A 23,555-nucleotide genomic window follows, 5' to 3' on the forward strand; every position below is an offset into this window, starting at 1 on the left:
TCATTTTTTTTCCTTTTATTCATTTTGTCATATTTAGCAATCCATTAATTAATTTTTTATTTAGATTCAAATATTTTATTATCCATTTATTTTATAGTTTTCTATAAAATGGAAAAAAATCTTGGGTTAGCTTTCTAACAATATATATTCTATTGATTCTTTCCTGTTTCAAAAGCCATACTGCAAAAGCTAACTCTACCAACAATATTTCAAACAACCAGAATTGTAGTCTTCTAAATTTTATTACTATTGATGCTACTATGCTTATTGTTAGCAAACTCAACCAAACAGTAATAAAATCAGTAGAAATTACACTACAACTATAATAAATACTAGCCAAGATAATTTTCTCCAGTTTTCAGTGATATTCTCTCGCAATGGCCAACTTTAAATGATCCACTTGTGTTTATTGATTAAATGCTCCATTATAGTCAAATTTCTTAGTTTGTCCAACACAGATTCCACTATGAAATTTCTTTGTTACTAAATCTATATAGATATAAATGAATATGTCTCCTCTTATAATCCTAATATTCCCATTTGAACATTCTCGTACACATGGGCCTCCTTGTTAATTTTATGTTAATTCTTTTAACATTAGTTGCACAGTTTACCTATGACAACTATTATTTTTATATCTTCTGAAAATACCAAAGCAGTTTACTGGGAGTACCAGTAGTATGATACACAAAATGACTTCTGGTATTTAACTACACTCACTTATATTCTGTGTTAAAATGAATCCTATTGGAGTTGACTTTTTGTCTCATTCTTCAAGAATGAATGAATACCAGTGATATACTGGAGTATAGTCATTTATACTTCACACCCTAACTTTATTTTGCCTTGTGCCAAATTTATATTTGGTCAGGAAAAGAAAATTCTAGTTTTATATAATTTAGTTTGAACATCATATACCAGCTGAGAACACATGAATCTCTGGTTATCTCAGTGAAGCAGCACTGTCTCACTCCATTTCCTACCTGAGAATATGTAATAAAATCATAATCAACCCTTAGGCACTCATACTGATAATTATAACTTTTATAATTAAACTCTAATGAGACACATTCAAACATAGTATTATATGTATATATATCACTAAAACTAACCTGTAATAATAGTCAAGTTGAGACTACAGTAGGCAACAATACAGGAATTGTCATCAAAAAGAATCGCATCACTTCAATTAAATCATAACCATTAATTTGTACTATGGCCATGTAATAGGTTGATGGTGTCGCTACTATTAATAGCGACATATACAGAAATACTATTCTAAAATTAGAGTAAAACCAACCATTTATCACCTATTAGTAGCTAATTGTGCTCATTACTAATCTTTCTTGTGTATATGATAAGCATTGATAGAAGAAATTTAATTAGCAGCAACTACTGTATATTTGTGATTTACAACTAGTGTTGAACTTTGAAAATAGACTAACTTAATTTCATTAATTTAATTATATTATTGACTAGACTGTAATTTCCTTTCTTTTCAGCTACTGTTTATATCAGCAATGGCACCAATATTCTGAAAATAAGAAAAGGGCACAAAAAAGAGAGCATTTTCTCCCAGGTAAAAATTTAGATTTTATTATTTTTTCCTCTAAACACAAAAGAAATATTTTGAAGTTGTGAAGTTTTTATTGAATTTCTTTGGTTGTTAAGTTGTTCAAGTTTGAACTAAACAATATTATTGTCAATAATAGTCACTTGAAACTGATTCTGGTAATTATTTCAATAAAAGGCAATCTTCTCTAGCTTAAACATCTATCAATGGTCTATTGTATTTCAAAAGAATTCAGTTCCTTTCAGTTAACTAACCATACCAGTAATATACAAGAATTGGAGTTCCAGAAAATTCTGTTTTATTGATTTTTATCTGAACATAATATAATTGTCTTAATCTATCTCCATTTTGAAGATAGTCCTACCTCTAAGTTTTGGTACCTTAGTACGCAGATATAATGATAATTTGTTTAAATCACTATGCTTTCCAGTACAGTTAATAGTTTAGATATCATGACAAGTAGAGTTTAATTTCCATAAGAAACCGTCATTAATTCAACCTTTATATTCAATATATTTTCTCCAATTATTCCCTTCTTCAATTCCTGTTTTACTTCGAAATACAACCTCATTAATAAAGAAAAATATTAAAGAAGTGCTTAGTTTTTACCTGATAAACAGCAAATAATAAATTATAAGTAGGATGGGTGAAGTGATGAGAAGGGTAGTGGGAATTAATGATTTAATGTTTCTTAGATGAAATCTCCAGTGACAAACATTGAAGTTATAAGCAAGGCTAATGGCAAAACTAAGATTGTTTCTTCAAATTAATTATTGGAAAGAATCTCTTGGTAACCAGGAGAAAATTAAAATGAAACAAATGAGGAAATTTTATATTCTTTAAATGTGTTTAGATATATTGTAAATGAGGATTACTAATCATTCTATTAAAAAAAAAAAGACACATAAATCAACTTTAACTGAAATTTTGATGAGGTAAAAATGTTGAGGTTCAGTGAAAAATGAGAATTTTAGAAGGAAAAAATACTGAGGCTCAGTGAAAATGGAAGAGATCTAAACAGGGAAATATAAAACAAAACCAATTGGAATGAAATTCTATGAGAAATAAAATCAGTATGAATTTGTAATGAAGCCACAATCATCTCCCGTGACATTCGATCAATATTTAAACAGTATACTTGTTTATAATTAGTCCCAGACTACTTCACAGCATGAAGACTAGACTTTAGGAGTGAGAAAATTGAGTAGGTATAAATTTAACTGGCAGTAAGGATCAAGAGAGCAATTTGGCGACATTAATACAGAATTGATTGAAATAAGTAATGGTGTGAAGCATTTGAAATTAAATCAATAAAGCACTATTCTACTGCACAAAATGATGTTTGAAGAGATGTTATGAAATTTGAATAGTGGATTCTGTGTTTCACATTTAAAGAGAATACAAAGGAATATTCAAACACAGAGCTTTCTGTCAAAAGAAATTATTGAAGTCTTCTTATAAGGGACTGAAAATGTTAGAGAAGAGAACGGTCAGTGGAGAGTCTCTTTAAGAGTAATTGTTAATGAGTACATGTCCAGAATTGATCTTATGACAGATTTTTCAATTTATAATGATAGATAGAATAAGAATTCTCTGTAGAGGAGTCTTGAGAGGAAAATATGTTCCATGTGTCATTTATTGTAGTCATTTTTATGATGATGATTGTTATGGTAGCGGGACATAATGTAGTTTTGTGATGGTGGAAACAGTGTTGGGATAATTGAGACATATTGTAGTGTCGTAATGAGGAAACTGTGTTATTGTGCTGGTGGAGATATAATGTAGTGTAAGGTGGTGAGGACATAATGTAATATTATGGTGATGGTCATAGTGCAATTTTGTGATGGTAGAAATGGTGTAGTGTTGTGGTGGGGGGACATAATGTAGTTTTGTGATGGTGGGGACTGTATAGTGTTGTGGGAGGTAGGTGATACAATGCAGTGTTATAGTACTGCACAATATGGTGTTGTGGTGGGAACTGCAGACACAGTATGGTGTTGTGGTAGGAACATAATGTTGTGATGTGATTGGAAATTAATGTAGAGTTGTGAGGCAGTATGATGGTCAAACAGTGCTAAGTGGTCTAGTCTAGTGTTGTGGTGCAAACCATGTTTTTTATTGTTGCTTAACCCCAAGTCAGCTATGTTTAATCTGAGCTAGGGCATTTCAATTATTGTCATCCCATTTTATTTCCAGATATAGTATAGCTAGGACTAGAGTATCCAATGTACTCTTTCTTGTTTAAGATGGCAGGGTTTGATATGAAGGAGTTCTGAATGACTCCTTGCAGTCTCCTGTGACTCACTGAGGCATAATGCGAGATGATAGAGTGGTTATGGTAGGGGAAGTGCCCTATGTTGATGTTCAGTGTTGGAACAATGTAGTTTTCTAAGGCAATGTAGTTATGAGACAGTCTTGTGTGGTGTAATGTTACGATGATGTTTATGTAGAGTAGTGTCAGGGTTGGGGAGAATGTGTGGTCATGTTGTGAAGTAGTCTAATTGTAGTGATAGACAGAATAGCGTAGAAGAGTGTTGTGTAATGTAGTCTTATACTATGGGACTATGTAATAGTATTATGGCTGGGAATATGTAATGTTGTATGATTGTTGTTGTTGTTGTTATTTAACCCCAGGGCAGCTCTTTTTGAGCACAGCTATGATCAAAAGTGTTAAAGCTATAATCATGTCATCTTTGTTGAAGGTATAATCCACCCAGGGTTCCATTAAACTGCATATATGTTTTCTCATTTTAAGATGGTAGAGTGTAAGTTGAAGGAGATTTAGTTACTATTTCTAGCAAAATGATTGACCACATTAAAGCTCCCTCTTTAGCGCATGCAAAGGTGTAGTGCAATACTTAATCTCAGACGGGGCAAGTGTTGCATGACAACAAGTTGTTGATAGAACAGAGATTAAATATAGACAGAGTCGTGTCAGCATGCAAACTATCATGAACTCTGGACTAAATCTTTCCATTGTATTCCATTAATTATAAAACACCAGAACATTTCAAAGACTGAATTTGGGAATGAAGGTTTGATTAGGAAAAATATATTTCCAACCAAAGATGTGAATTTACTGCAAATGCCTGAGAATACTGAATAAATGTGGTATTATATCCCTTTCAAATCTCTTTGTTTATGCATTTGTTATGGAGTATTAAAAGAGATTAAGAATTTAACATTCTTTTGATCCCAATGCTATCTTTGAGCTATCCAATTAATCTGAACACATGGAAATTCTACTCAACTTGACTCTTGACTTCTAATTAGAACCCAGCATTATTGCTTTTAATTGAAGAAATTTTCTAAGGCTTTCTAATTATTTATTGTTAACCTAAGTCCTTTCATACTATTCTTTCAAAGTTAACTTCATCCAGAACAGTCAACTTCGTCAATTTTGATCGTTTTAACATGCACGCACAATTTTGTATATATTGCCATTGTCTTTTATATGTTTGGTCTGTAGTTCTCTAATTGCCGTTCCACTATTACTACATAGGTTCTACAATAAGCATTTAAACTATTCCTTGAGTAGTTGCTTATAGAAGTCTGCTATAAATTGCTTTCAGGACTTTGGTAATTATGTGATTTATCATAAATTGACCACCAAATCAGAACATGACAAATTGCTGGTGAATGTTCAGTTACGATTCTTCAATTGGTCACGTTGTGCCAGAGGGACCTGCTTTAGTGTTTTAGTGAAATGTGACATTACTTCTGTCATTATAGAAGCTGCTTCATGCAATTATTGATAGACCTCCCATTAGTTTCAGTAATGAGAATTCAGTTGACGAATCAACTATCTCCTCATGAATGTGTTCGTGGCTGAGTATTCCATAGTCATATCATTAACAGGCTGAATTAGTGTGATACATATAATGAGGTTAGCCTTTTGAATTACTACACATTCTCTGTCTGTCTAATGTCATTTGCAAGATTTGGACTGACCTGAGGCTATAGTCAAAGGTACTTGCTTAAGATGCCATGTAGTGGATTGAACCTGAGATTTACAGTTGCGAAATAAACTTTTGGCCATTCACTATGCTTGTATCAGCAATTCAATTATTTATGTTATTATTTTGTTGATGTCTCCACTATTAACATTAACATAAAAATACATATTTCCAGTATTGACTCTGCTTATCTATAATGTAATGATACAAGGTAACAGTGAGACAGAATTGGCTGAGAGTCAAATAAAATGCCTTGCTAGATTTAGTTATACTCTTTATGTTTTGAGTTCCAGTCATGTTGAGGTTGATAAAATAAGTTTAGTACCATAAGTATAGGCATGGATGTATGGTTAAAAAGTTCACTTAACAATTATGTGATTTTGAGTTTGATCCTCCTGCATGGCACTTTTGTGGTGTCTTCTATCACAACCTTGGGTTTATTAATACCTATGAGGGAAACTATGTGGAAGCCCTTCATGTGTGTGTGTTTATCTTTCACTGAAGTACGTCAATGAAAGATGTATACAATGGCAAGAAAACTAAAATACCAGTGCTCGCCAAACAAAGTCCATTCAATATTGAGTTACAGAATCTTTCTTGTCATTTTCACCACCAGAAGTTTTGTGAACCAATGATTAAGCCTATCAGAAAACTGCAACCAATGGCACCATTGTTCGCCAGATGTTATATAAAATACTTAAATAATTAAATAAACCTAGAATTGACTTAATTAAGTGTTTGCTCTTTCTAAATGTTGGGCCTTGTACTTCTCTTTGTTAGAAATTAATATTTTATCTTCTTTTTCACTGAGATGTGATATTGATTTCTTACACGGAAAGAGTTATAGAATTAGGGAAATGGGAAGTTCTCACATCTGTCTTTCCTCAAAACCTTTGTCAACTTTATGGGTCTTAGTGGATGCAGTTTATGCAAAAGTCTGTGGTTAAGAATTTTCTTTTCCAACTACTAAGCTCTAAATTCAATTTCATAGACTTCAATTGGCCACAATATCATGTGTCTCAAAAGTGTACAGAAATTCATTGTTTAAAAATGAGAGTGTGCATGTATGTTTGTGTGGTGTGTGTGTGTGCATGCGTGTGTGTGTGTGTGTGCATGTGTGTGTGTGTGTGTGTGCATGCGTGTGTGTGTGTGTGCATGTGTGTGTGTGTGTGTGTGTGTGTGTGTGTAATATATGAGAGAAGCATCTCTCACCTCAAGGACAACAGTAACTCCAAATAAGAACTGATTTGAAGTATTGTGACCCATATTAGCATGGTAAATGAATATAAAATTGTGCTACAGATGATGTGTACATACATACATACATACATCTCCATAATGATAGTAACATTGATCACCAAAGTAGTTTATCATGGACCAATAGCCGGATTACTACATCCCACTTTGAAGGATATGTGTTTGCAATTCATGAACAGGAAATATCAACCAAGTAACTGATGCACAAAAGGGATAGAGATGCAGGAAAAGCTGTAAAATGTGACAACTGACGCACACTGAAGATATCAACCACATCGTCAGCAGTTGTCCGAAAATGTTCTCATGGTCTTATCTACCGATGACACATGATATTGTAGCTAGGACACTCTATAAGGAAATCCGTTGGAAGGATAATCCCAAGGACAAAGAAATAAGAATAACCACAATATGGTAGAAGCTATAGCCACTCATAATAAAAAGGAATACTGGTGGAATGTACCAGTGAAGACCCCAATAAAATGTAAGCACAACAGATCTGGTATAATGATTTGGGATAAAGAAGAGAAACTGTGCACAGTTGTGGAAATTAGCTGCCCAGCGGATGTTAACATAAAGCTGAAGATCAGTGAAAAAGAAAGCACTTATGATGAACAATTGAGAAATCTGCAGTTACTCTATCCAGATTAAAAGTTCAGGTAATTATTGGGGCCTTGGGATATGTAACACACTGCCTAAATACCAATCTTGAGAAATTAAGCTTCTCAAAACCAGAAAGGAGAAAGCTAATTCAAAGACTACAGATCCAATTCATCACTGGAACTATAAAAATCTGTAAAACTTTCGAGAAGTTTATCATTTATTGTCAGGTCACTCTAGAGCGCTACTGTTAACATGTAACCTAGTACAACCTATCGCATGGTCGCTCATCGGCGACTAAACTGGTAACCTCATCAAGCTTGCTTGGTGCAGAGGGTGATTGTTGGACACCCTGCAGGACAAAAAATAAGACCCGTCAAAGGGCAGAAGAACTACTGTGTAGTCAACCACCAATCCAACAAGTACCTTATCACAGAAGTGTCTGTGTGCTCCATTGATCCGGAGAGCTATGCTGGAGGGAGAGAAATCTTCAGACAGGTCAAAGGGTAGGAGACAGATAAAACGTTAATGACAATAAATCAAAGCGGCGGCAGCAGGGCGTGGATTTAGTTGTCGGCAGGACCTAACAGATCAGATTCCTGGCTTTGAACTAGCAGGATGTCATGCAGAGGATCTTAAATACAAGACAATAGATGAGACCCTAATATTCCTAGTTAGACGGAAACTGCGGGACTACATGGAGCAGTGCCCTGTGACACCTATAGTATGCACAACTAAAACCCCTGAAAAGGAGCATCCTATGGGATGACCTAGATGAGAGATTATCATTTAAATATATATGAGGATGTCTAGATATGCAACTATATGCATGAGAATACATACATACACATACTTACATACAAACAAACAAACAAAAATACCCTGTTGTTGATGTTGAAATTCCAATGAAGGAGCCTTGGTTCTAGGCTAGAAACTGATTCTTTCTCTGTTGGTTAGAAATCTTGAAATAAACTAAATAATGACTACATACGTGCATACATACATACATACATACATACATACATACATACATACATACATACATACGGCTGGATGGACAATCTATAGCTACTTTAGTAACATTGCTAGTATCTTGTAATTCAGAAACAGTATTTTTCAATAAAATGTACAACAGACAAGATAGTGACATCCATCTTGTCTTTTGTATTACCAGCTACAAAAGATTCTACTGAAGAATAAGGTGACCAAATTCCTGAATTCTTTCATGGAACCATGATACTGAAATAGCTACAGACACTAAATATGTGTACACTGCATTTTATAAGTTGGAGGTGTGTGTCTTAGTGGTTGAACTCATGATCATAAGATTGTGGTTTCAATTCCTGGACCAGGCAATGTGTTGTGTTCTTGAGCAAAGCACTTCATTTCTCATTGCCCCAGTCCACTCAGCTGGCAAAAGAGTAATCCAGTGATGGACTGGCAATCAATCCAGAGGGGAATATATACATCAAGACAACCGATATTAATTTTATTTGATTTCATGGCAGAATAAATGGTAAAACTTGAACTTAGAATAAAAAGATATAACAAAATACCACAAGGCATTTATTTTGACTGATAATCTACTGACTCTACTTTTCACCTTTCTATGCTCAAAGCCATAAATTTTAGGAGAGTAGCATAGTCAGTCAGAATTATGGAATGGTGTAGTCAATTAGATTAAGCCCAATACTTATCAACTCCTGAAAGATGAAAGGCAAATTCAATCTCTATGATAATAATGATACAGTGAATCAAGGTTGTCAAGGGTCATAACAGCAGTTCTGTTATTGATTTTAACATCTTTGTTACTGGTATAATTTTCAAAATACTTTACCTCTGCTTTGTTTGGAACCTAATGTTAGATTTACTCTTTCATATTACTTCGCTTGAAAATACTCTCTTAAAGTGAGACTTTAACTCCACTGACTATGGAAGTCAAGAGGTATCTGTAGAAAGTTCATTACTGGTGCAAATACACAGCTTGAATGGCTTGATACCTCCACCTCTCTCTTAATTACTCACACATTCCCCTCTCTCTGTTATACACACACATTCTCAATCTCTCTCCTTCAATCAAGAAATGGAGTCTTTTAAATTAGCTATACCATTCCTGGCAGCTTTAGCAAAAGAAGGATGCATTGCATAACATTGACTTAGATACACTATCTCAGGAAAAACATGGGATGGTCATTGTTACAGCAGCTTTCAAAGCATTTAGGTGGATCAGAACTGGTCCTCTTAGGGCTACATAATGACAGTAAGATAAATTTAGCCTTATAAGTGGATTTGATGGACAGAAACTGAACGAAGCCAGAGAACTGAATGAATACAGATACATACATATGCAAACACAAACACATACATATTCAGACACATACATATGTATATCAACACACACACACACACACACATATGCACAGGGGTACACATACATTTTCAGGGAGTCTTTGAGTTACAATGATCACTTAATTGCTTACTCAAGAGGGTTTTCATACCAGAGATTACAGACAAAAAGAAAAGCAAAATGATGAAACCATTCTCCATGCAGAACATTTAGTGTCCAGGATCTCTGACTTGTGGAGCTACATTGAACAGCTGTCGCTATATATAGGACTTATATGACTATCAAATGAATCCTTTTTTTCCAAGATCTTCATGAGTATTCATTGGTTGTAAACAAAGGTTTCACTGTTTATGCAAGCAGTGTCTTTACTTTTAATCTGCTGTAGAAGGCATATATGGGATTTTTTACAAATCTTGACACAAGCTTTGTAAGGTTCATTCATGCAGTGTCATTTGTTTACAGTTTCTGGCTTAACTATGTCTAGGCTGTTTGTTGTTTGATAGACTGGGAGATTATCACCTCACTTGGAAATAGACAGGGTTTTGTTCCAGGAAGGGTATCCAACCATAGAAACTCTGTCCCAAAGTTTTCTCGTCTGTCTCAAGAATGGAAAAGTAGAAAGTACACACTAAATTGATGATGGTTTGATGCTACAAATTCTAAATTGGTTTCTCTGATTTACATCGATCTTTCCTGGAATATCTGTTATTCTGACCTATTAAATCTTCTTAAACTACCGCAATCACTAATCATTGCTTAACTTAATTACACCTTCTTATACTGTCACAGTCAGTCAGTACTATTACTGACCTAATTAAATTTTCTTATCCTGTCACAATATTGTTGACCTAATTAACCCTTCTCATGTAGTTACAATTACTGTTATTGCTGATCCAATTAAACCTTATACTGTCATTATCAATCATTATTAGAGTTGACATAAATAAACCCACTCATGCTGTTAAATTCATTTTATTGTTGACCTAATTAAACCTCAGTCATTAATCACTTACTGTTGACTTAATTAAATCTTCTTGTATTGTCACAGTCAATCATATTTTTTCCAGGATGTGAAGCTAACACTTACTAGGTGAACAACCAGGTGCTTCTTATATTAGCAATTCTCAAATAATATAATAATGAACTTATTGTATACAGCGCTCAGGTCTACTACAACTCATCAGAAAAAATAATCAAAGCTGCATGAAACGAACAGCGAAAATGTCTTTAAAAAATAAAGGAAGAAGAAATGAGGGTGGAGGGCATTTCAGGAAACATGGAAGTTTTGAAAGATGTAGTGTTTCTACAGCCAACAACTGATGCAGGTAGTTTATTCCATGCTTCAGCAATTCTGAACATGAAAAAATATTTCTGAAAGTCATGGGTATTGTGTTGCCTTTTTGATTTTGTAAGCATGTCCACATGTGTTAGACACATGGAATTCAAAGAGGTGCCCAAGGTTGTTGTTGGAAAGATGGTGGATAATCTTATTTCTTTATTGCCCACAAGGGGCTAAACATAGAGGGGACAAACAAGGACAGACAAAGGGATTAAGTTGATTACATCGACCCAAGTGTGTAACTGGTACTTAATTTATCGACCCCGAAAGGATGAAGGGCAAAGTCGACCTCAGCGGAATTTGAACTCAGAACGTAGCGACAGATGAAATACTGCTAAGCATTTCACCCGGTATGCTAACGTTTCTGCCAGCTCGCCACTTTAAATGGTGGATAATCTTGTGGGTGTCTACCTAGTCAGTTGCCAGATATCAAAGCTTTAATGTATCCATGCCCTGGGAAGTAAGACATTCAGTGTTTGGTAGATGCCTAATAGCAGGTATTTGTCTTGTTGCATGTCTTTGAAGTTTCCAGGAGACTGATATGCCAAGCAAGATAGGGGCTCCAGACTGATCTACATTAATGTTTGAGCGTCATTGACAATATGTTATTCATCATTTTCTTATACACAAATAGGATTAATAAAGTGAAACAAGCATGTTTTTCTAAATTCGTCACTTTGGAACATAACTTTCCAGAGATAATCTTCTTTAAAGTATAACACTGAATACACTGTTACACTTCAAACAACCTTAACTATGGAGAGGCAAGCAGTGACAAGCTTGTCATTCTATAGTTGTGCTAAACCATATTAGATATTCCAGTATAGCTTATATTGTGGTATAAAATACTTTCATTTCTGTTTCACGCCTCACTAAACAAGATTAATATAACGTTTCACTGCTTGACTGAGTCTTTTATTCTTTGATTCTTTTCACTGGTTTTACTCATTGGATTGCAGCCATGCTGAAGCATTACTTTCAGGAATTTAGTTGGCCATATCAACCATTTTATTGATTTCTGTTTGTAGAATGTAAAAGAACAGAAGTTGACCAACCAGTGATAAATGACAGCCAAATCTTCCTTAAATCACTCCCCACTATATAAAAAAAAATTGAGAGGAATAGCATGGTTTGTTCAATAACAGTTGAGTGGAGGTTGTTACTAAACAACAGCACACACACACACTACTTGCATATATACTATACATGCATGCATACATATACATGTTATCATCATCGTTTTAACATCCACTTTTGTGTGCTAGCATGGGTCAGATGGAATTTGTTGAGGTAGATTTTCTATGGCCAGATGCCTTTCTTGTTGCTAACCATCACCTGTTTCCTAGTTAGATAGTATTTCCCCCATGACAAGACATGATCTTACAGAAGCCTGAAAATGAAGGAAACTACTTGTATGATGATGACACTTGCTTAAAACTATCATGAGATGGCAAGGCATGGAGATTGTAATACACACATATACATATATATAAGATAGGCTTCTTTCAGTTTCCATCTACCAAATTCACCCACAAGGCTTATAGTAGAAGTCATTTGCCCAAGATGTCATGCAGTAGGACTGAACTTGGAACCATGTGGTTGGGGAAAAAACTTCCTATCACACACATGCATGCATACACACACACACTCACATATTTTCAAAGGACTCCTACACAGTGTCCATTTGTTAAGTTACTAAACTCTACTTAAAAATCAGAACAGCGGGATCAATCCCAGAATTAAATTGTTGTAAAGCGAACCTTTTTAGACAGATGGCTATACCTATATCTATGTATATCTATATATATTTTCACTTAAAGGCTGCAAGCTGGCAGAATCATTAGCATGCTTGGCAAAATCCTTAGCAGCATTTTGTCCATCTTTACATTCTGAGTTCAGATTCTACTGAAGTCAACTTTACCTTTCATCCTTTTGTGATCAGTAAAATAAATACCATCTGAGCACTTGCTGGCCTTGTGCCAAAATTTGAAACCAATATTTTCAGACACTGGGTGATGGATTAGCAGAATCAATAAAGCAACAGACAAAATGCTTTGTAGTAATTTTTTATATCGGTTTGCAATCTGATTCTCAATTCCGTCAAAGTCAACTTTGCCTTTAACCTTTCTGCCATTGATAAAATAAAGCATTTATTGGAAGGTTTGCTCTCTCTCTCTTGATGTTTGAGGACTGGTGACTGTTAAAAATCAGTATTTTATTTTTAGGCTAGGTTGTAAAGAATATTATATATTTGAAAAGTTTTAGCATGGTTGTGTGGTAAGTAGCTTGCTTACCAACTACATGGTCCCGGGTTCAGTCCCACTGCATGGCATCTTGAACAAGTGTCTTCTACTATAGCCTCGGCCCAACCAAAGCCTTATCAGTGGATTTATTTGACAGAAACTGAAAGAAGCCCATGGAGTGTGTGTATGTGTGAGCATGCATGCATGTATGAGTGTGTTTGTCCCCACCACCATTTGATTACTGGTGTTGGTATTACATCTCCATAACTTAACAGTTCACCAAAAGAGACCAATAGAATAGGTACCAGGCTTAAAAAAAAAAAATAATAATAAGTGCTGGGATCGAATTATGCAACTAAAATACTTCAAGGCAGTACCCCTTGCATGGTTGCAGTCTAAAATAAAAGAGGTATAAGTGAAAGTGTTGTTGTTATGACGATTGACTTCAGGTCCCCATTGATCAAGCAGATCTGTGATCAAACGTAATCCAGCTACAACCATCCCATCTTTTCACATCGTGTAGGGAACCCAAGACCACATGATCCAATGTGCCCTTTTCTGAGATGATAGAGTGTAAGCTGAGAGAGATTTGACTGCTATTTCTAGTGGTCAGCAACCACACAGATGCTCCTGTACTAGTTCATAAATAAAAAGGGTAATAGAAGTAGGTGAAGAGGTCATCTTCTAGTTTTATCCCAGTAACCTCAATATAAATAGTAACCAGCATTATCTCATGTTCTTCTTGATCATATCACTTATCATTTCTTCCAAACTGTGTCTATTGGGGATTCATGGTTGTAAATTGCTAAATGGAAATGCTATAACTTGATTATGTTAATCTCACATAGACATGCACACACACACACACACACACACACACACACATACACATAACATAAATAAGCACACTTACACCTAATGCCGTACTCCTGCTTTCTCTCTCTCCCTCTCTCCCTTTCTTTTTTTTTCTTGCAGACAAAACTGTAAGTTTAAAACTGCATTACTGATCACATGGCTAGAAGCTCAAAGCACCATGCATCCACAGGGAAACCTTCTAAAAACAGCAGCCAAATTGCTCTCAAATCACACCTTTTCATATTAAAAATAGCAGAATACATTGTATAATGTAATCCAAGAGACACTAGATATGCTACTAGAGATCATGGTATTCATGACTTGATCAAAGCTGACCTGGGGTTAAATTGCAACAACAATAACAACAACTACTTCAGAACGCTAAATGAATGAGACAAATCTCTTCCAGGATAAGAAGCCAGTCTGCTTTAGTTAACATTATCACATGATTCGTTACCTATATTTGATAACTCAGACGATAAAGAAAATTACATGCACTTCACAGATACACACACCAAAATACTTTCATTAAATTTGACCTAGCAACCCATACACAAGTTGGTAGTTGTATACCATTGCTACTCTACTAATTCATTTCTACATCATCATGAGTCAAGGAGACTTAGGGAATGTTTTATCAAGTTCAAATTAAACTTCGGTTGAACGGTGAATAAGTGGTTACTTGACTATTGTCGATCAGCTGCAGATAGTGATATTTTGGCAAAATTGTTAGAGCATCAGGCAACATGCCAAATAATATTTAGTTATAGTTATTTATTCCCTGAGCTGAAATCCTACCAAGATCAACTTTGTGTCATCCTTTCAGGATTGATAAAATAAAGGACCAATCAATTTGTTTGACTGATACTGGTGTCTCAAAGCTTCATCATGCAAAATACTATGGTGAGAATCTTGAATGAATCTTCCTAGCGCAATTTGCAATTTAAGAGTGAATGAGAGCAAAAACACCAATCGTCACTGTATTCCTGTGAACAGCAGTGATACCAGTTTTCCTAACTTACAAGGAATAGTTGACAGAAGAAATGTCAAAAGTGTGGTTGATTTATATTCCTATAATACATCCTTGCTGTGAATGGAATTATAATACAAAACACAAGACGGCTGTACAGCTAAGACTATCCATTCTCTACTGATATATTAGTCCCTTTTCAGTAGGTCCCTCAGATATTTTTATCTTTTCCAACTCAACCCTAGTTTCATCAACAAGGTAACATGAAACTTAAGAACTAGCCAGGCACTGCAAAGCACTTGTATAAAAGGTGATTGTTTGTGATCAGTTTTAAATATACTTCAGTAAACAAAGATATTTATGCCAAAGGTTAAGAAATAAATCCGTCATAAGTAACTTCAATTTAATTTCTATTAGCCAATGTGTAAATCAGCTTCTGCTAAAGTCTAAAGATGATTTAATCCCACTTGTAGTTCTGAACAAATTTATATTATGGAAAAGATAAAATGGAGAGAAAAAAAATTGAAACAAAGACGTTTTACTAAATATAGACACCAGTGAAAGCTTCTTCATGTATGATTGACCTTTTGGGCATTAGTTAATATTTCATACTTAAGACTTATTACTTTGAATGCTCCACATTCTAAGTGGCTAGATTCCAACTAAAATACTACTTCAATAGTTCGATTAATGTTCTAGTTTTGTTCACACCTACATCTAATTTGTTTCATTTGCTGGGGAGCTTTTGACACTTTCAATACACCTTGCTTTCTTATTACTATATCTTATCCACTTACTCATATACATATTCACATACACCCATGTGTGAGCATGCCAAAGAGGAAGAGAAAAATAATCCCTCATTTTAGTTCTTATTAAAGACTGACTGTAAACATGTTATAACACTTATTGTCTGGAAAAGAGTTTTATTACAAGATGTCTTATAACACGTGAACTATCTTGTGACCTTAGTCGATTTTATGATCTGTGACTATGTTATGACCTAGATTCATCTTATAATCTGTAATCTACCTTATGACCTGTGGTCTTGTGACCTTGTGATCTATCTTATGACTTATGATTTATATGACTTATGATTATATGACTTGAAATCTAATGTTCCATTGCTAGTCAAATGACATTCTACTGACAATATGCAAACAATCATGCTGTCAGAGTATATTTAATAAAAAGTTATGTTTGCTATTACTGGTTTTTCTGTAATTTATACTCAAGTAAGGTACTAAACACTTTATTGGATTTTTCCTCCCCATAAAATTTGTGAACACCCTAATAGTTCAAGTTTTCTTTTCTGCACAGCAAATCTAAATTATATATCCATATCTGTACTCCTCCTTTCTCTTTCTCTCAACCATTCTTAGTAAATCTTACATTAAAACCTTCTTTGATTAAAGGACTTTCTTCCCCTTTTCTATTGTTGTTATCTAATCAAAGGAGTTGCTGTAGCCTCAAAGTTTACAGTCCTCTACAAACTAGTGAGATCCTTGTGAGTGGTGTTAAGTATGAACATCTATAGTTTGAAGTCAGAATGAAAAAATGTGGATAGAAGGTGAATTCCAATGGGTTTCACAGTGGAATAGGTGGCTGAAATGTTTAGTGCAGGATCTGAAAAATTTGGTATTGACAGGAGAATAAAGGTGACTTAAGGATAAGGGCAACAGGAGGATAACTAGATAGGTCAGGTGAAACTGAATAGAGCAAGTAGGCAGTTAGCTAAGTTCTATGGAGCAGATACCATTGTGGATGAAATGGAAGAGGCAGAAAGGAAGAAACAGTACATCTGTGGCTTAAGTCTTTTGTTAATAGTATTTACTAATTAGTCAAATGGCCCTCTTTTGGAATGCAGGCTTGGATGTTAATTGTATATTACATATTAACTGCACTTAATCTACCTTACTCTTTTGCTCCTATCCGTGATGGAGTGTAAAAGCTATGAGAATTACCTTCCACCTTTGACATTAGTTCACCATATTTCATACCATCTTTGTATGATGAGTTCAACCTTATCTAAAACTAACTTCCTTCATTTCCAATGTTTTATTTGTGTTATTATCATAATTGTTTTCTCTGCTAAAATGTTTGCTGGACAATAAAAGACTATTATGCAATTTAATCTCCAAAATAATAGGTGATATTTCTATACTGATACTGCTTTCAATGTCCTTTCATTGTTTTTTTTTTCTTTCATTTTGATATTGATATGGTGTTCTTTATATTCATTGGAAGTGAAGCTTATGTAATATCTTGATATCTTTCAACAGACCAAATAATACAGATGAATGCTGTAAAGTTTACTATTCATGTTGTTGCATAGTTCTATTGTTGTTGTAGAGGAAATAGCCTGTTGTTTGAGTGTCACTGATAGTGTTTATCAGAGTAAATCTTGTTATCTTTTTCACCAAACTATAATGTATTCACTGCCCATGGCAAAATCGATAACTAAGAATAAATGCAGTGACATGCACTAAATTACCAGGTGCATATACATTTTAATTAATATGCTCAATTGCAGTTCAAAGTATCTGCTAGTTCCCTGTGCTTTTATTTTCGGCTACACTGATGTTATTAAAAAAACAAAAGAAGCTAGCATACTCTCAGACATTCCTCCCATGTCTATGTTTTGGTTTAGTGGTAGTAATAATGGAGGTGGTGGTAATGGTGGTAGTGGTAGTGGGATGGATATTGTAGAGGCGTTTTTGGTATTGTCGGGGTGATTATATCATTTTAATTTCATGTTACGGCAGATTGAGACCGATATTAATAGTCATCTCACAGACTCTATGTGTGTGTGTGTGCACGTGCTCATATTTTCTATATGTGTATATATATTCACATACTACTTTGTGTGTGTATGTTTGTACTCATATTGTTTTCTATGTGTATGTATTCATATTCTTTTCTATATGTGAAGATATATATGTGTGTGTTTTATTTGAATGTATGCTTCATAGGTATACATCCAGATATTGCTCTGGTGCATATGTATTTCTGCATACATGTGTGCACATATGTGTGTGCATTGCATACTAGTTTTGTGTGTGTGTGTGTTTGTGCATTCTCAAACTGCTCTATACGTATGCATATTTGTGTAATTTTTCTCTTGTGCATTCATATGAAACGTTCTATCTTTGTACTGTTGTGCATGCATTCACATATGCTTTGTGTGCATGTACTTATATGTGTTTATGCAAATCACTGTATGTATGTGTATGTGTCCATTTACATATTGCTGCATGTGTATGTGATGGTATGTACTTTTACATACTGTTTCGCATGTATTGTGTGTCTATGTTTATGAGTTGGGAATTCATATACTGTTTTGTGTATTGTATGTGTGTGTATTCAATCTGTCTATGGTATATATGTATATGAGTACATAATGCAGTGTGTGAGTGTGTATTCACTTATAGCTTTGTATGTGTACATACACAATGCTTTGTATGTGTGTGCATTTACATACTGCATTATATGCATTGTATGCACTCATTGTTCTGTTAATGTATATGTGTGTATGCCTTTGTAGAAGGATATGCATGCATATATGTGTGTGTGTATATATATATATATATATATTTGTATATGCCATACTTTGTTATTGTGTCATAATATATGAAGGTGTGTATGTGAAATTGGTTTGAATGTAAAGAGCAGAATTTCTATTTTTCCTAAGCTGACTGCCCCATTAGAGGAAACTGCAATACATAGGGAATTAATTCTACCCACTTATCTCTGCTGCCTCACTTTCAGGGATGCTGTGTTATAGAAAACCTTTTGTTTGACAGTTGAGTTGCTTTTTAATTAGTCATATATATATGGATATACATGTGTGTGTGTGTGTGTGTGTGTGTGTGTGTGTGTGTGTGTATGCATACACACATAGAAGCATCCATACATATACACAACACACAAACATGTATGTATGAGTATGCATACATATATATATATATATATATATATATATATATATATATATATATATATATATATATACATACATATATACAAATATATATAATCCATACATACATGCATTATATATATGTGTGTATATATATATATATATATATATATATATATATATATATGTGTGTGTATATATATATGTATGTATATATATATATATATATATATATATATATATATACACTGCTATTAAATGTAATTAATATACAGACTTTTAAATATTTGAGCAGAAATCAAATAAGCGTTTCTTTCTCGAAATGTGGCATGTATTTATCAGATAGTGAAGTTAACATGATATTGTAATTTATCCTTTTTTATATTTATATTTATATATCTTCTCAATTTTATATCTTTTATTGAATTTAATTTTAATTCCATTGAAGAAAATGAATGTTCCAACATTATCATTAACAATTGGCTTACACATATTCCAGCTTGGAAAAAAAGATAATAATAATAATAATTGTTTCAGGCTATATTCTATTATTTTGCTCTTATTAATAATTTACTTTATCACATTATAATTAAATGTGAGAATCCTGTTCTTTTTCCCCTTATTAAACAACATACCTGATAACTTTAATTATAAAGATGACTTTAATTATAAAGATTGTCAATGGCTGCCAGTTTTTGCTTCCTTATGTGAAATGTTTAGTTGGTTTACTGATTGGCAAGATAAAGCTTTTCAGATTTACAAGTTCTAACACTGGATTGCTTAATCGTAGTCTCCAACGGAAATACTAGTTGTAATTCATTCCATGGAAGCGTAATGAGCCATCAAATATGTTTGCCATCAACTTGGCACCATGCATGCTTGCTGATTAGATCTACATGCAATCATTCCTCTTGTGTTCCTCCATCACAGAAGAATATTGCAACTTGTTTGCTAACAGGCAGACTTTAATGAGCCTAATAGCATTCTCTCTGAAAATACACTTTATCTTATTACTATAGTCAACGTAGTGATGCATAATTATAGAGAAATGACCAAAGCATCAGAGTTCTGATTAGAATTATCTTCTATCTTTTAAACCTATGGGCGATGTCCTTTTTGCTATCAAATCAGTACTTCACAGTGCATTGGTGAATTACTACATTTTGTTTTACATTTTTATTTCTTCAGAATTAAAGCATAAAACATCATTGCTTGGAAGTTAATAAAGTGAAAAGTAAATAAAAATTCACATTCACTGTATATATATATATAGCAAAGCTGCTGAGCTTACTGTGTTTTTCTGAATCCAGTGTTGTGTCTGTTTGGAGCTGTGGGATGGTGCTGAGTCCTGTTGAAGGCTCCAAAGTGCACCTTGAAAGTGTTCATTCACTCATGGAAGCAATTCAGCTTCCTGAATGTCACCATTGTATTGCTGGGTGTTTATTTTAACAACCAAGGCACAAAAATGAGGGGAAACATTCCAGTGGCTGCCACAGCCACCCAAACCATAACTGACTGTGGATTTTGACGTCAATTTATGACTCTACCCTTGACAGAGCTAGATACACTCCAAAGTCAATGGTTTACTGTCTGTTTGATGTCAAATTTCTTTTCATCAGTGAACACCAGGTTGAGCAGCATGCCTTCAGCAATCTGATACTGGATAAGACGACTTCTCTCCAGTTTCATGGTCTTATAAAGTTGCATGATCTTATAATGGCAGATCATCTTGTAGTAGTGGGTCCTGAGATCCTCCTTCAGCACTAGACACATTGATGTTTGGCTTATTTTTGCTGTGGCAGCCAGTTTTCTGACAGAACAATGAGGATTTTGCCATATCTTTTCTCTGACACTTTTGGTAAGCTGAGAAGTCTGCACACTTCTTTTTCAGCCACATCCAGGTCAGTCAGCCGTGGAACCAGTCCCTTGAAATTTCTTGACAATTTTCCAGACTGTTGTTCAGTTAACTTGAAGCTTTTTTTCTATATCTGTATTACTTTTGACGAGGGTTATGATTGTATTTTGGTCTATAGCCATTATCTAATTTATAAATCTGAATTTATTTAACCTGAAACAAAAAGAAAACACACTAAATGTATAATTTTCATATCTTATCGCATTTATTGATAGTTATTAAAGCCTGAAACTTGGAACACTGTGTGTGTATGTGTGTGTGTGTGTGTGTGTGTGTATTACTTGGAAACAAAAACAGATGAGGGTTGACAAGAGGAAGGATATTTGACCATAGAAAATCTGCATCACTAGATTCTGTCTGACCCATGCAAGCATGGAAAAGTGAATGTCCAAATGATGATGATGGTGGTGATATACATGCTTACACAAATATATGGCATACACACACACACAAATGCATACACATAAATACATGCATATATGCATATATATGCACACTTGTTTGTAAGTTTATGATCCATGTGTGGTCACTGGCTCTAGTGTGGGTGGCACATAAAATACACCATTTTGAGTGTGGCCGTTGCCAGTACCGCCTGACTGGCCTTCGTGCCAGTGGCACATAAAAGTACCCACTACACTCTCGGAGTGGTTGGCGTTAGGAAGGGCATCCAGCTGTAGATACTCTGCCAAATCAGATTGGAGCCTGGTGTAGCCATCCGGTTTCACCAGTCCTCAGTCAAATCGTCCAACCCATGCTAGCATGGGAAGCGGACGTGAAACGATGATGATATATATATATATATATATATATATATATATAATGGCAGTGGTGATGGTGGAAGTGATCAAATATGATAGCATTAGGCATGATGATACAGAGATGGAGTTAATGATGATGATGATGATGATGATGATGATGATAACAAGGACCATGACAATGATGACCTACCATAATGATGGTGAAGATGACAGGGCCTTAAGTGGAGCTTGTCATCAAATACAGTTATTGTCTCTTCAAAATATTAATGGTTTCCTGATTATAATAATCTCTTTGTCTTATAAATATCACCTCTTGTTTGTACACTTCTCTCTCCTTCTCCCCTCTCACTTCTTTTCTCCTCTTCTCCCTTTCACTTCCTTTCATCTCCCTCTTCTTTTCCCCTCTCTCCTCTTCTCCTTATCTCCTCTTCCCTCTCTTCTTCCCTTTTTGTATATGCTGCTTTAGGTGTGTAAGTGTCCAACTATGTGTGTCTATGGATGCCTCTGTATGTATGTAGGTGTTCATATTGTTTGTATACATGGTTTTGTGCATATATCTACGAATTGTTTGCCATATATACCCAACCGTTATCTAAGAGTATGTTTACATGCATATCTATATGTATATCTATGTATGTGTTTGCTTGTGTATTCATGTGTGTCTGTGTTTGTTGCCATGCATACCCATGTATTCTTCATTTCATATCCGACAATGTGCATGTATGTGTATGCATCTACAAATGTGTCTTCTGTGTGTACCAATGTGTGTGTCAGCATATGCGTGTTTTGATATGTAAATATATGTGCCTATGTGATATTTCTGTTTAAATACGTGCGTTATCTCATAGGTGTCTATTTCTGTTGTTGTATCCTTCGACCTTCTTCAGCTGTATCTTGTATCAATAACATTCTCAAAATTTCAAATCAAATTTTTTATCAAATCAACTGTACCTTCTTGTCATTCTGTTGTCCATAGCACAGATATTCTCTTATTAGATTGTCTAATACCTTTGATGCTGCTTGCTCAGGGTGTATTGACTGATCCAAGAATTGAACTTAGTCCTACTAGCTATGTTATTACATTTAACACTTAATCAATGCTTATATTCACAATCTCACTGTCCTATGAGATATTTAAATAATATAAATTAGGAAATTTAAACCTAACTTCTTTTAATTATTTCATTAAGGTGTGAGGTAGCTACCTTGTGTAAGACAGCTACATTGTTGTGACGTATCTCACCGTAGAAAACCTGCCTCACCAAATTCAGTATGACATGTATAAGACAATAGCATAGTATGAATAAGCTGCATGGTATGAAACAGTTACATGGTCTCAGGCAGCTACATGGTGTGAGGTAGTTATATGGTATATTTATCTACATGGTGTAGGCAGCTACAGTGTGTGCAACAGTTACATGATGTGAGGTAGCTAAATTGTGTATAGTATAGTATAATATAGCTTCATGGTATAAGGTAGTTAGATGGTGTGAGGCAGCTGCATGGTGTAAGGCAACAACATTGCATTAGGTAGCTATTTGGTGTGAAACACCTACATAGAAGAGAGAACCTAAAGCAACTTCATGGCTTATTTTAAGCCCAGTTATGTATTCTACCTTTGTTAAACATCTAATGTATGCAAATAACATATATCATTATTGGTTATTTTATTGCTATATTATAGTCCATGGTAATATAAAATTTATTTCATCCTGCCATGGTGTATTTAATAATTTCTCTGTTTTTAATGCCCTGCTGAATGAAATGTTAGTGTTATTATTGCCAATCTAATATCATGAGTATAATATATCTGATACGTTCTTCTG

The 23,555-nt window shown here is 34.4% G+C and overlaps 1 protein-coding gene across 2 annotated transcripts in view; it reads left to right on the top strand.

Moving 5' to 3' along the window:
• LOC106873594 (uncharacterized) overlaps window positions 1-23,555 on the top strand; it is a 699,525-nt gene that overhangs the window by 341,148 nt on the left and 334,822 nt on the right. For both annotated transcript variants that reach the window (XM_052965587.2, XM_089348962.1), the window contains exon 2: window positions 1,503-1,579. In XM_052965587.2, coding sequence (XP_052821547.1) covers window positions 1,503-1,579 — 77 coding nt within the window. The remainder of the gene's footprint in view (window positions 1-1,502; window positions 1,580-23,555) is intronic.

This window comes from Octopus bimaculoides, chromosome 1 (genome assembly GCF_046866305.1).
Source record: "Octopus bimaculoides isolate indiv1 chromosome 1, ASM4686630v1, whole genome shotgun sequence".
Taxonomy (NCBI): domain Eukaryota; kingdom Metazoa; phylum Mollusca; class Cephalopoda; order Octopoda; family Octopodidae; genus Octopus; species Octopus bimaculoides.